Source organism: Sphaerodactylus townsendi, linkage group LG07, assembly GCF_021028975.2.
Source record: "Sphaerodactylus townsendi isolate TG3544 linkage group LG07, MPM_Stown_v2.3, whole genome shotgun sequence".
Classification (NCBI taxonomy): Eukaryota; Metazoa; Chordata; class Lepidosauria; order Squamata; family Sphaerodactylidae; genus Sphaerodactylus; species Sphaerodactylus townsendi.
In genome coordinates this window covers 88,706,869-88,721,696 of record NC_059431.1, presented here as the reverse complement: position 1 = coordinate 88,721,696, position 14,828 = coordinate 88,706,869, and the positions used below count along the sequence as shown (strand labels likewise).

The following is a 14,828-nucleotide window of genomic DNA, read 5'->3' as shown; positions in this document are numbered from 1 at the left end:
TGCCCATGTGATTAAAAATCTGTGGCAGATTTGGTTATGTAGCATTTTCAAACAATTATGTTATTATCATGTTTAAAAATATTCTTACCTTTAAATTTTTCATGGTTAATTACATTCAACTTATAAGCAAATAATCAGTTGTGAATAATATTATGGTTTCCTTGGAATGTCCTTCATTTTATTATTCTGGAACTTGTACTACTTTGTCCTATGCTTACTATTAGTCTATGACCATAAATAAATTCATCTGAATCTGGCTGCATCCAAACACCCGCAATCCTCTTCACAGGTCTTCACAGCTCTGCATCAACTGATTAATCTGCTCATCATTACAGATGCTTGTTGCCGACTCTATTTCCAGTGAATGATGAAGAAATATTTTTTCTTCTGTCCAGTATTTGACATCATCCACAATTTTTCTACTCTGGAAGCAGATAGCAGGCATTAAGATCAAAGCCTTTGGAATGGGGGGAGGGAGGAAGACAGAAAAATTTGGAGAAAAGTTCCTTCCCTTGAGACATGTATCCTTTTAAATTCCAAAAATATGTTAATGATTGCCATTTTATATGTGAAGTTGTAAACAATTAATGCTATATTTTTAAAGCATAAAATGTGTTTAAGTGTGACAGAAAAATAAGTATTAAGTATATTACAGAACCAGCTTGATAAAGGATGCTAGAGAATTCAAAAGTTTGTATGGTACCCTTTGGTGGGTCTTCATAAAAGGTATTACATGGCTTTTGTTTTTGTTTGGAACAGTGCAGTGCAGCAACTTGGAACCACTGTCGTGGAAGCTCCGCTTCCGCCTTCTCTGCAGTCCCAGTCCTGCCCATCTTCTCCAGCCTGAGCCTGCCCAGCCTGGCCCCTGTTGGCTCGCCGCAAGCACAACTTCCACCATTCGCGACTCGGAGCAGCAGCCGCCAGCCGGCAGGACAGCCACCACCCCCAGGGGTCCCTCACATGCTGCCGCTGACCGCCGCGGCCTCTCCTCTCCCTCTGTCGCCTGCTTTCCTCTACAGCCAGGGACCGGGTCGCCCCCTGCGCCCAGGCAAGCTGCCCCGGAGCAGCAGCCACCAGCCAGCAGGCCAGGGCAGGGCAGCCGCTGCCCCAGGGGTCTCCGACATGCTGCCGCTGGCCACTGCAGCCCCTCCTCTCCTTCTGCCACCTGCTTTCCTCTCCGGGCCAGGGACCGGGTCCTTCCCCCCGCACCCGGGCAGACCGCCCTGGAGCAGCAGCCAGCAGCCGGCAGGGCAGCTGCAGCTGCAGCCTCCACCGCCACCCTCGGGGTCTCCCACATGCCGCCGTTGTCCAGTAGAGGCGACATGTGCGTTGGAGCCGGGAGGAGGAAGGAGGCCGCCCATGGGAGGGCACCAAACTCAGGTTTTGCCCAGGGCTCAGGTTTGCCTAGCAACGCCTCTGGTGCGGTACGTCAAACTAGAATAGTTATCTGTCAAAAGACCAGCTGTTTTACCTCAGAAGTTCATGAAAACATAAGCAGAACTTTACTTAACCTGAGAGATTATATACATTATATACACAGTATCACAAATAATAGTTACATGCACAGCTCATGGTTTGTTACAGTATGGTTGTGTTACAATATCTTATAGTCTATAGTCAGAGCACATTTCTATATCATTTGGTTTACAACAGTATACAGAGCACAGAGCACATCTTTTCTTAGTTAGTCAGTCAGGCAGTCTCAGAGTGTGTGTGAGGGAACAGAACACTACCAACGGATTTTAACTGTCACCTTTAGAATGTTCGTGCAGCTTCCCAGAATTCCATGCTGCTCTTGCTGCTGCTGCATGCAAAGCAAGGCTGGAAGTTCCAACAGAAATTTGGGTTGATCTTAGTAAAAAACTATCATGTCTTCTGTTGTTGGACTCCTTTTCATTCACCTTTTTTTTTTTTACAATGAATGCACATTCTTGTTCCCATTAGTGATTTGTCATCTACATGTCGACATCAAAGTAATTTTCTTTTGGTGGCAATACAGCCCTTCCCAGCAGGTACTCAACGTCAAGCACTGTGTACCAGTCATAATGCAATGCTTCTTCCCATGTACTTACAAAAACATTTATCGAAATTGCCTTTCTTGACCCAAGGCATCACATCATTCGCTATTTAAATACTGCTATCCAACTTCAATGAAAACAGCTGCCCAGATGCCATAATCTAATTTTGTTTGCAGACCTTACATCTGAACTTTTTGTTTCATTTTGCCTCTATGGGGGTCCTTTGCTCTGATTACTTTTAATTGGAAGACCCAGGATACCAGTGTCAAGGACAATCATTTAGTTTCTCGAACAGATATGCCCCCGAATGAGCAATTACAATAATCAACATTTAAGCAACAATATAGAACCAAGTGAATGCCCCATTAGAAATTATATTTTATCTTCTACAGAGATAGCTGTAAGAAGTTTTCAGCCTTTTAGAGGAAAAATGATTGAAGATAGCACTGGTGATTTAATGGGGGGGGGGCTCTTCAGCAGTCTTACCAATCCATAGATTTATAATTACATTTGCCCCAGGCTTGCCTTTTGTCCTTATCAGAAGACATTAAAGTGTACGGAGGGGTCCAACAAGAGTTAAGACTTGCAAGTCCCGTTTCATTGTAACAGAGTTAAGCCTCATAACAAATATATGCACAGCAGAGGAGCTGCTGCTCAATGACAGGGCAATTGTTTCACTTGCAGAAGGTTCCAGGTTCGATCCCCATTAGAAAGATGAGGAACTAGGTGATGTGAAAGACCTCTACGTGCAGTTCCGCTGAGCTGCTGTCAGAGTAAACCTTTAAAGACTGGAGATCTGACTCCTTATAAAGCAGCTTCATTTTCCTCTTCTCCTGGGTCAGCCATGCCATGAGGCCAACTGAGGTAGTAAACTCACACAGATTGTGGGGATGGGCAGCCTCCCGACTTATCCATCCAGCTGCCACCTCCACACACACATCTACTGCTTTTTTGGAGCAACAGCAGGTAACGCTGCTTACCCAATCCCCACCCCCTACCCCCAAAGATCACAGCTGGCAGAACACACTCTAAGGGGCTTCCAAATACCACTCACAAGAGCTCAGACATCATCATAGTTATCTAAACAACTGTGGTAATCAACTGTGTTACCAGGGAAACAAACAATGCTGGATAAATTCTTGTGAGAATTCAGGAAGCCACGTTCAGCTTGTTGTGCTGTTTGTAAAGAGGGCTATGGAGCAAAGGGGTGTTCGAGTTCCTGGGTGAAAGCAGTGGTGACTCTGACCTCCAAACCGACATTGCATCAGCATTGTGACCGGATGGCAACTAACTGTCCCCATTTCCAGTACCAGTTATTTAAGAACATAAAGTCTGTGATGAATTGGATCTCTGCTTTTAAGCAATTTTATGCATGAGTCCTAAGGGTTTCGCAGAGGACTGGTACTGAAAAAGACCAAGAACTTACCTGGAAGCTTCTCAATTTTTGTTAGTAAAGCAAGGAGAGGTCATGGAATCTACAGGTACAAAACTGGTTCCTTTTCTCCATGGCAAGATCATTGCCTGCCTCCACTTTCCGAATGACTTGCATCAACTGGGTGCAGAGAAATACTTCAGCCTCCTTTATTTATTCTTTCTTCTGGGCTATCTGCCTGCACAGTGGTGTTTTTTTTAAAAAAAAAAAACCCTTTTCAGGAGATGCAAAGCCCAAGTTGAAGCCAAGACAAGCTGCCAGTCAGCTTGTACTGCCAATTTCTCCTTCTCAGGGGAGAGAGAGTATGATGCCTGCAGTTGCTCTTTTGAAGAGTGAAGCTTTGTCTTGACATAGAATCTGTGCCTGGCTTTCCTTGGAGCGCTGTGGGATTATCTGTGCCTTATTGTACTTTTCAGGCTGCTCACTTTGATATTGGAATGTGTGACAATTTCATGAGTCACTGTCTTCCTTAAGTTGCTCACCATTGCAGTACCAGGTGGACTAAATCTAGCAATGTGGACTTTTTCTGCTGGGCTGCAGATACTCTTGCATAGCAAGGTTTATATAAACCACTGAAACAACAACATAAAGATTGCCTTATATGTGACAACATTAACAATGTAATCATAGATCTTCAAGTCTAAACTCACTGAAATTAATTTGGTTGAGACTGCACTAAACCTTCGGAACTCCTTCCCTAGGGAGATTCATCTGTCCCTTTCTGTTGCCAACATCCACAATGGCTGAGGATTTTTTATTTGGCATTCCCTTAGTGATTCCTCCTTCCTGACCAATGTTTTAATTGCTGTTTTTGCTAAAAAAGATTCTAAAATGTTAGGATGAGACAGGCAACCAAGATCAAGTTAATTCATTCCATAGTATTTCCTATTACTAATTATGGGTGTGAAAGTTGGACAATGAAGGAAGCTGACAGGAAGTAGATTGCTTAAAGATGTGGTGTTGGAGGAGAGTTTTACAGATACCCCACAATGCCAAATCAGTGGGTGCTAGATCAAATCAAGCCTCAACTGTCCCTAGAAGCTAAAATGACTTAACTGAAGCTATTGTACTTTGGTGGCATTATGAGAAGGCAAAAGTCCCTGGTAAAAACATAATGCTAGGGAAAGTTAAAGGTGGCAGAAAAAGAAGACAACTCAATATGAAATGGATTGACTCTATAAAGGAAGCCACGGTCCTTAGTTTGTAAGATGTGAGCAAGGCTGTAAATGATGTTTTGGAGAACACTGATTCACAGGGTTGCCATGAGTGGGAAGCAACTTGATGGCACTTAATGCACAAACATATTTCAACTCAGTTAATTCATTTTAATGACAGTGTTGGGGAGATTAATTTTAACGGTTTTAAAATGTAATTTTAATGTGTATCCTAGTGAGGGCATAAAGGTGGAATGTAAATGTATGAAATGAAAACATAATCTTTTTAGTCTGCAGCATGAATATGACCAAATAATTGTCTTAATACAAATAAAATCCAACGGTCAAATACGGGACCAAAGTGGTTTTGAGAAAGTCAATTTGCTTCCTTTATTCAAAGGAATTTGTACCAAGTAAACCACTTTGAATTCTCTGTTTCTAGTCTGATTTTAAATATTGCCTGCAACTGCACACACCTCTAGTAAACTCCATTTTTTATTTCAGTTTCAATAAAGTTAGTTTCCTCCCATCACTTAGCGGTTTCATTTTCAACATCCATTCCCTTTCAACAAAATCCCTGTTTTTCCTCATTAAAACTGTAATGTACAAAGATGGCCACAAGATGGTGATCAATTGCTTTTGTTTCCAGTGGTGTTAAAGACCTTGCAGTTACAACTGTAGCAATTATATACAGAAACTGTGCAATTTTCCTCTATAAAAAGCTTCCAATGCATAAAGTTTATTACCTACTTATTTTTCCAAAAAGCTACGCACACCTTTTAACGAGGCCTGAATATCAAACAAAATTTGATACATTTGGCCCCAAGTTCTCTTGCACTTGACACACTGTGTAATATAAGCTTCTCATGCAGCACAATTGTAGTGGCAGTTCACTAAAGGCCAACTTCTGACCAGCTGCAGCATGGAGTCTCTCTTCTGTTAAACTAATAACCCAGAATCAAATAATTTGCAGAGTTTGAAAGCAAAATTGAATCAAAAACTTGGTCCTCCATCAGGGCTACCACTAAAATCACCAAAGAGTCTTCTTCAGTGTGGGACACTTCAGTGTCTGCAAATCACAAAAGTTAAGGCTGCTTCAGGTGTCCAGTATCTTTATTTTTATCAACAGCAAAAGGAGGGAAGTAAGCAATTTTTAGGAATGATCTTGTGCAAGATTGTATTAAATGTTAGTTTGGCAACAGCCAGTGATGTAGGTATAGATTTTTAATAGGGTGGTTGGGGGGGGGGTGAGGCCATGCCCGTACCTGCCCTGGGGTGTGGCCATGCCTCCCCAAGCCCCACCCCCAGCCTCAGTGCTTATAAAACCAGCTCTCCAAGGCAAGGGATGGCAGACTCCCCTGCCCCGCCCCCCTGCCCCCCCCACCAGCTGGGTTCCCAGCTGGCAGCCAGCAGTCCCTTCTCCCTCCCCTCCAGGAAGAGGGGTAGCTAGGGAAAATGGAGCCCAGTGCACAATCTGAGGTTTGCGCACCGCTCTCCCAATGGGCGCTGCTGCGATGCTGGAATCCACCCCCAAACAGCATCACTTTCAAAGGTGTTTAAATTAGGAAGCCCAGATTCTCCTTTTAAATCCATCTTAAAGGGAGAATCTGGGGTCCTCAGTTAAAACAACATTGAAAGTGATGCTGTTTTGGGGTGGATTCTCCCCCACCTTGAAACAGCATCACTTTCAATGGTTAAATGGGGGACCTCAAATTCTTCCTTTAAATCCATGCCGAAGGGGTGGATTTAAAAAGAGAATCTGGGGAAATTTGGGGAGGGGGGTGACTGCTGTCAGGGGTACAATTGTTAAGCTACGAGCACCCAAATTTCAGAGTCTCTTCAGGAGACCCTCCTGTTTATACCACCCAGGTTTGGAAAAGTTTGGTTCATGGGGTCCAAAGTTATGGATTTTCAAATGTGTAGCCCCCATCTTCTATTAGTTCCCATCGGAAACAACTGAAAAAACTACAGAATCACAACATTGGTATTGAGAGAGGGAACTTTCCTCAGGAGTTTAAAGACACCCCATAAATGACAAAGGGATTTTATTTTTATTATGCTTATTTTAAAAATGTATATCATGTTTTTCTCCCTGATTAGGATCCCAAAAAAGCTTTTTACACTGTCCCCCACTTCTCCACTTAATTCTCAAAACAACAACCTTGTCAGGGTAGTTTAGGCTGAGAGGCTGTAATGAGTCCAAGGTCACCTGATGGGCTTACATGACTGAATGAAGGATTCAAATGAGGTTGCCTGAACTCCCAGTCTGATACTTTAACAACTACGCTAAGCCAGCCTCTGCTTCTATTTGAGTCCTTATTTGCACACAGATATGTGCTAGAGTGAATGCTCATAATAAAGAAACTGTTGATAAGGACAAAAACACTATCAACCTTCTGCACATTTAGTCAGCATCTAAAAAAAAGCAAAAACAGACCTGTGACAATAGACATCAACTTACTATCATTTATTTGGTTTATATACCTGTCTCCCTGCAAACAGGCTCCGAGCAGTGAAAAATCATAAATATACAATTCAAATAGTGCACAAAACAATTTCTAATGTGGCAACTTTCTAAGTATCTACAACAGGGTTAATGATACTTACTGTAAACATTCACTGCTGCAATTCCATAATTTTGGAACTTGGTATTTATGCAACCACCTGAGGACTTCTAGTAGCTTATATACATTACCTTAATAATCCTTTAAGAGCGAGCACTGTAACAAATTGTACTTTCTCATCTAGAAGGCTCAGGACACATGATATATGGCTCCCATCCAGGCAGCTTATAGAGCCAGAAGTAGAATGCTATTATAGATCTTTGAGTTACTCCCTGGACTATAAGAGCTGTATTCAACACAACACATTCTTTCATTTATTCTGAACTCAACTGTGACCCAAGACCTTAAGTACCCTTTAATGAATGCCTCATTACATTTAAGAAGAGATGTCCATTTACAATATTCAGCTACCTCAGAAAACTTACATACCATATAAACTCTTGACTTTTATTAAGGCTCAGTTCACAAATAAGCCAGACTTTGGCTGCAGCGATGTGCCATCTCTCCTTTCTTCTTCCATTATGCACAATACTTTCAGCTAACTCCTCTTTTCAAGGTACTCTTTGCAGGTACCTTAATAAATAAAGTCTTTATGGTCTAGCTATAAACAGTCCCTACTCCTAAACAGGACTATACTCTTCTAAATTAAGTGATCTCAATGGGCTTTGGAGCATGCGATTCTCCTTAGGACTGCTCTGCAAAATTCTTAAATTATGCTCCAGAACCTCTAATATTGGAAAAGAAGCAAACCACGATTTGTTAAGGTGCCTACATTTCTACAGTACAGTTAAATGCCTCTGGCCGTTTCCGCACGGCCCATAAACGACGGCCTGGGGGCGGTAAAAACGCCGCCCCAGGCCGCCGTTCGCACAGGCGCGCAGCGGCGACCTGAATGCGCTTCCCTCCCCCCAGGGCGCCGTCACCGTCGGGAACCGCACCGTCGGGAAGACGCCGTCGCCCTCCTCCGTTCTACTCACGATGTCCTCGTCGTCGCCTGCTGGCCGTCGGAGCCCCGCCCACACTGTCCTCCGACCTCCAGGGGTCGGAGGGCAGCGTGGGCGGGGCTCCGACGGCCAGCAGGCGGCACGCAGGGACATCGTGAGTAGAACGGAGGAGGGCGAAGAGGCGGCTCCGTCGCGGAGCAGCCTCTCCTCGGCTGACCTCCGGCAGCCTGCTCGCGACGCTTGCGTGCGAAGCCGGCTTTCACGCCGCCAGCACTCTTGGCGGCGTGGGGGCGCAAGGAAGCCGTGCGGAAACGGCCTCTGTCTTCAGTTTCAGAGTGCTGCACAAGGCAAGGAGGAAGAGGAAGAGACTAAGAGGGTTAACTAAAGTGAGTGCCTGTCCAGAACAAATTCATTTGTTGGTGGTTTCTGAATGCAGCTTATGTTTCCATATCTGAAAAAACTCTTCACCACTTCAAATATTAATACCCCAAAGCAACTGCAATAAAGAAATTAAAAATCCCAGAAAATGAAAAAAGGAATTCAAAAACTGTGATTTATTGTATCTTTCCAGACAAACATTTCAACTTAGATTTTTTACAACTTGTTCACTGCCACTTTAGTTTTTTCCAGAACATATAAAAATTGAACAATCTATGCAGAAGCTCATCTTCAAAAATCAGTGCTAGTTTTAATGAGCAATTTATCGCTGATATTCTGGAAGCAATTTTTTTAAAAAAAACACATTAATTTACTTTTCTCAGATTACAAATTGTTTTCTGTCAAAAATATAAAATCCCATTAATTTTTTTTAAAGATTAGAAACTTTTTATCAGCTCTTCATTAATGACCGCTACCTCTGAGATCTGGGTTCTGACATTCACATCAACCCATCTGACTATATCACAAGTATATCACATTTGTCAAGACACTATTTGCGTTCTTCACTTAATCTTGAATATATTTCAGTTCTGGTCACTGAGTCTTTACTGGAGAAATAAGATGCATCTTTGATGACTCCTGAAAATGGATAGTCCACAGTTGCATGAAAAGGCAAAGCAGGAAACAGCCCAGTTCTTAAGTAGGGTGACATAAATCCAGGCAACGCTCCTCCTGGAGGGGAATAAGCCACCCTCAGAGGTCTAATCCCCAATCTAGGATTTAACCCATAAAGATTCACTTCACTTGCAAAGGTAGCTGGACCATTTTGTAGAGGAGAAAATGCTGATTTATTTCCAAGTGCTCTGACATCTACTCCTAAGAGACTAAAATCAGGCCGCTGGAAGACATTGTGTTTTGGCAAGGATGGGATTGCAATGTCTTGGAGTTCTTGCCTGCACTCATCCACATTCAGTACATGTTCTATAGCCTGCACTATATCTCCTTTGCAAAAATGTAGAATCTTTTCTAATCTGTTTTGTTTATGACCTGGAAAGACCTTGGTAAGAATATCAAGTGGGTTTCTGCGTCTTGAAGCCCCAGCAGGAGGAGGAGCAGGAAAGTGAATACTGGAGATTACAAAGTCCTTGGGACATTCACTTTCATTTCCAGATTCCATGTCGGAAGAAGACAGAGATGCTGAACCATCAGCACCTTCTAACAGCTCCTCGGGACCAGAAGGATGATCAGTTTTCTCTTTACCTGAGATCTGTATGCCAGAAGGCTTCGTTGTTTGGCCTCCATCAGCTCCAGTAACTTCAGCTAAGGACACCAGAGAAGATGAATGTGAATAAGCTACAGAACTGTCTGGCTTGCTGCAGAAAAAGTCATAATTCTGAAACTTCTCCTCTGGAAAAGAAAATTAATTAATTCATTATAGGCCTCAAAATGACTCACAACATCAACTTTAAAACAACCAGTGTATTTTAAGTGCAGCAAAAACCAACAAATTAAATCCAATCCAAGAAAAACGTAAAACCCACATACAAATATTAACTAAACACCCTTCCAAAAACCTCAGCCTGCATAAAACTTTCTAGAAAATGTCCCTGTGATCTGCACACATAGAAACAATAAAACATGTGCTTCTCCACTGTCAGTACAATAAAATATACATATTAATTCTATTTTGCCACCGCTGTATGGATTCCCAAACTACAAGGAACAATTTCACATTTCCATGCTGCTTATTCATACCAGTCCTGACATAACATATAGTGTGGCCAAGATCTGTGTAGTAGCACTTGAAGCACATCACAGGATAATCTGTGCAATCAAGCAGGTTTAATAATTTGATAGTTCTACCCTTCAATTTACCAATTTTATTATTTATAACGTCTATCCCCTTTTTATAGTTTTTTTTAATTCCCCTTTAGTATTTACGCTTCTAATTCTGTTTCCTTTATACTACCATAACTTTTGTGTTCCCAGCTTCCTTTTACCAGTTCAATTTGTTTTTTCTCTTTAGATAAATATCTATTATTTTAATACATTTTACCCTTTATTTACTTTATGCTGATATGTGACTGTACCAAAGATTGATGATGAAATTCATAATGTGAGGGTCTTCCTCACAAATTCAGGAAGGTCATTCATTCTACAATCACCACCATAGGAAGTGGTGTGGTAGCTGAACTCACTGGTCCACACAAGGTGAGTGTGTTTCAAAGAACAAAGCTGCTACACAGATTGACACAGTCTTTCAACTACACGGATTCCAGGCCATAAAAGACTTTAAAAATGATTAGCAGCACCTCAAATTGGATCTGAAACCAAGTACGGTAAGCAACTAGTGCACTGCTCTAGTTACACAAAACAGGTGTAACATAATCAAATCAACTTCCACCATTTTCAGAGCCATTTTCAGGGGCATCCCCATCCTACAGTAGTCTAGCAAGGTTGATGTTGCATGAATCAGCATGGCTAGTTCAGACAGTTCTAAATATTTGGCCAATCTCCATACCAAATGTGGCTTTTTTTTTCAAAGAATACTGAGTCCATGATGGAACCCAGACTTTAACTATCTCCAATAAATACACAGATACCCCACAATTCCACATTTGTGGCCAATGGCCTTTATAATCAACAGCACCGATGACTTGGCTGAATTCAGCTTCCTCTTAACCTCTTGACTCACAGCAGACAGGCTCTGTGCTGGAACAAAGAGGGCAGCATCTTGAGGCTTGAAGAAATTTACAGCTAGGCAGTATTATTGATGATACCTTGTTCTAAAGTGCTGGATAATCTCATTTAGCAGTGGTCTCACACAGATATTAAATGGTATGGTTGTCACCAGCAAATCCTGTGGTATCACATGGGTCAGACCCCATGCTGCTGATTCTAATCCTCAGCCAACTTCTGACTGCATTAAGCTTAGAAAGTTGTTTAAAGGCTGCCCCTTTAATTTAGTCCTGTCTCCATACTTCAAACAATGCAGCAGAACTGAATGACATGCTAGTATAAAAGACAGCTGAGAGGTCTAGCAGCTCAAAATAATTTTCCTTTGAGATCATCTGCTAAAGCTAATAACAGCCAGGCCTCAAAGAAAAGGGTGGTGTGAACAGGCATCATCCATAAACGCCTGTTCTACCATAACTCTCTCAACCTTTCCTAATAAGGGTAGGTTTGACAGTAGCCCACATCTGGCCACATCACCTCCATCATTTTTTTAGCAATAGGCAAATAATCACCTCCTGTAACAGACTAAGAAATGTTGCTTCTACTAGGGAAGCACTTGTCATAAGCCCATACTGTTTACATGTGCGTGGTATGCTGGCGTGCACATAAAGTGTGTTCTACTTCTTCCTGCCTTCACCCTAAGTTAAAAATCAAGTCTCCCCCACCATCAGTGACTTGGGGAAGACTGCATACAGGCATGTGTGAAAGGCAGAATTTCCCAGTTACTTCAGCCTTTCTCCTGAGAGTGCATGTTTAAATGTGAGCAAGTGATCTGAGGCACATGAGGAGTACTTTGAATCAGTCATCTCTCAGACACAAACACACTGTATTGCTACAGATTAAGCTAGGGCATAAGACTGGGGGGGACTGCTATCATACCTACTGGAGACAGGACTAAAGAAAAGAACAGAAAAATATACTAAATTTAACAACACTCCACCTTTCTCCCCAGAGCAGACCCAAAGGGGCTGATAATATTATCTGCTCCTCCATTTTAACCACTGTGAGGTATGCTAGGCTGCGAGTATGTTACTGGTCCAGGGTCACCCAGTGAGTTTCCATGGCAGAGTGGGGATATGAACTTGGTCCAAAACTCTAAACCATTATCCCCATTCTACGATGGAGGTCACCAGGTGCCCTTTGGCCAGTCACTCTTTCAACTGAACTCATCTCCCGGGACTGTGAGAGGATAAGAAACGGTGAACACGACAGCTCTGAGCTCTTCAAAAGAAGGGTATGATCTAAAACAGACTAGGCAGGAAAAAACGAATGAGGCAGTTATCCTCACGTACCCTCCTATTTATTGGAACTTCAGAATGAGAGATTTCACTTTTTACATAGGTCAGGGATAATGAGTCCTTGTGCGTCATATGTTTTTCCCACTCAGATTAGCACATTTAAGGGAATCATTTTTCTCAAACAGCAGTGGAACAAATTGAGTAAGAAGGTGTAGCTGTTTCTCCGCTTTTAAGTGCACATGAGCATGAGTGATGAAACGGCAACGGCTCTTTGGAAAAGATTGGTATATTTAGTTTAATTCACTCATGCTTCAACAGTGCTCCATACTCATGCCGTATGAGTGTGCATATTCGTATGTTTTTTAAAAGTTCCAGCCTCCCCAATAACTTGCCTTGAAAGCTCCCATTTAGAACAAGTTATTATGCTGACCTACACAAGACCTAGTCCAATGAATAAGAATAAAAATGAATGAGAGTTCCATAAAGCTACCATCAGCACTGCCATTGATTGCAACAGGATGCGTGCAGATGAGCCTTTAACTCCTTATGGTTCTCCATTAGAGGGACACTCTATGGGTTCAGCCCACTTGGCCCAGATCACCCAGAACCAGTGTGTTCAGTCTTAATAACCAACATTCAGTTTCAAAACATTTAATATTTACATAGGCCTTTGCAACAATATTTCATGCTCGTGCTGGTCTTCATCATTACCGTATATGTCACGTATCATTTTTGGTTTGACAGCCCAATCCAAAAATGGCACATAAGAATGCAGTTGCAAGTTTGCAATATTAAACTTGTTTACTTAGAAATAGGTGGCAGTGAAAATGTATTCTGTGACGCCATTGACAAAATATCCAGGGAAGATTTGAGACAGAAGCCCTAAGAACCAACCATTACATCAATTAATGTACCCAACCTTTAAAACTCTTAGCAGGCCCAAGAGATGATTCAGAACTTCACCCCAATATAAAAAGTGACTGCAACACCACCCTACTGAAATGAACAGACCCAACACAACATTTGGAGGATTCCATCCACAATTTTCTCTCAAACTCAAGATAGTCATATTTTGGCCAGCTTGACACAGAAGGTCTGCAGCGGCATCCAACTAGTCACCAGAACTGTTTGTTCGGTGCAACTCTACATGCCAGCAGCAAGACCTACTGAGATTACTGCAATTGGCTTCCAAGCCATCAAATGCAGATCTGAAGCGCCACTTCCTTAACATGCTTCTCAGGCAGCATCTAACCAACAAGCCAAGGCTAAAGCAGACTCTATTCTTCTGTTAAATTTGGTCTACCAACCAAAACATGCATTGACAGGGCTTCGTATCTCTTCCCTGCCTAGAACCACACGCACATGAAACCAGTGCATTCATGTTCGATGTTTTTTAAACATTCAAATGCCAGCTGCAGTCCCATCAGCACTCTGCACGTGCTGAGAAACAGCACCTTTTCGTACCATAACTCCGCACTGAACTACTCTTGAGCCCCACACGCATCTGCTCAGGAAACATTCCGCCTCCCTCAAGCCCACCTCTTCTCCCGCGCTGGAACTCCGGGCAGCCACTCTTGAAGACGGGCTCCCCTCCCGCACCGGCCTGCCTCTGCGCGGCCTCTTCATTCGGGCCTCCCCGCGCCTCGCTCTCCTCCTGCGCCTGCTGCCTGCGCAGAGCCACCTGCGCGGCCATCACCCGCTGGCGCTCGGCGATAAGAGCGCACTTGGCGCACGCACAGTCCCGCCAGCGGCAGAAGCGCTTGTGGCCCTTCAGCGCGGACACCACGCCGTGGTTGCGGCAGCGCGCGCACTTGGGCGTGCGCGGGTAGCAAGCTCCGCGCTCTAGCCCAGCAGGCGAGCAGCAGCCGGGGGCGCCGCTCGTCCTGGCGGCGGCGGCTGCAGCGACCGCAGCGCGCAAAAGGAGGCTAGGCGGCCGGAGGAAGGTGGGCGGCATGGGGACCCCCGAGGGCAGAGAGACAACAGGCGAAGGGGGCGCTGCGGACGACGACGCGACCAGCCCCGACGGCGGTGGCTGGAGAGGCGCGCTGCTGGAGTCCATCTCTCTGCAAAACCCTCCAGACCCGTCGGCGGCTGTCTCAGGGCGAAAAGGGGCCACTGGCTCAGCCTACCGGGGGGGCGTGGCCGCGAGACTGGCTCGCCCACTGACTCCCGCAGGCATCTTCTATCTAGCCGCTGGAAAGACGAGGAAAGTGAAAGCGGGGGATCTCGAACTTTTTGAAAAGTTCACAATCTTTTGCTTGATCCTCAGTAAGCGCCAACCTTCCTTGGGGGCGCACACAGACATTTGAGTTGCAAAGCCTGGGTTGCGCCCAGTTCTGGACCATCTTAGTAAAAAAAACAAAA

At 43.7% G+C, this 14,828-nt stretch overlaps 1 protein-coding gene across 2 annotated transcripts; it reads right to left on the bottom strand.

Moving 5' to 3' along the window:
- Nucleotides 1–8,651: 8,651 nt before the first annotated feature.
- On the bottom strand, nucleotides 8,652–14,552 carry DMRTA1 (DMRT like family A1). Of its 2 annotated transcripts, none has more exons than XM_048502644.1 (2): nucleotides 14,004–14,552; nucleotides 8,652–9,897 (listed from the first exon to the last, which is right to left on the bottom strand). In XM_048502644.1, the coding sequence occupies exons 1-2, from the start codon at nucleotides 14,521–14,523 to the stop codon at nucleotides 9,041–9,043; spliced, it is 1,377 nt and encodes a 458-aa protein (XP_048358601.1). In that variant the 5' UTR covers nucleotides 14,524–14,552; the 3' UTR covers nucleotides 8,652–9,040. The 2 variants fall into 2 exon arrangements, with proteins under 2 accessions (XP_048358601.1, XP_048358602.1); XM_048502645.1 differs by having other exon boundaries at nucleotides 8,652–9,810.
- Nucleotides 14,553–14,828: the final 276 nt, after the last annotated feature.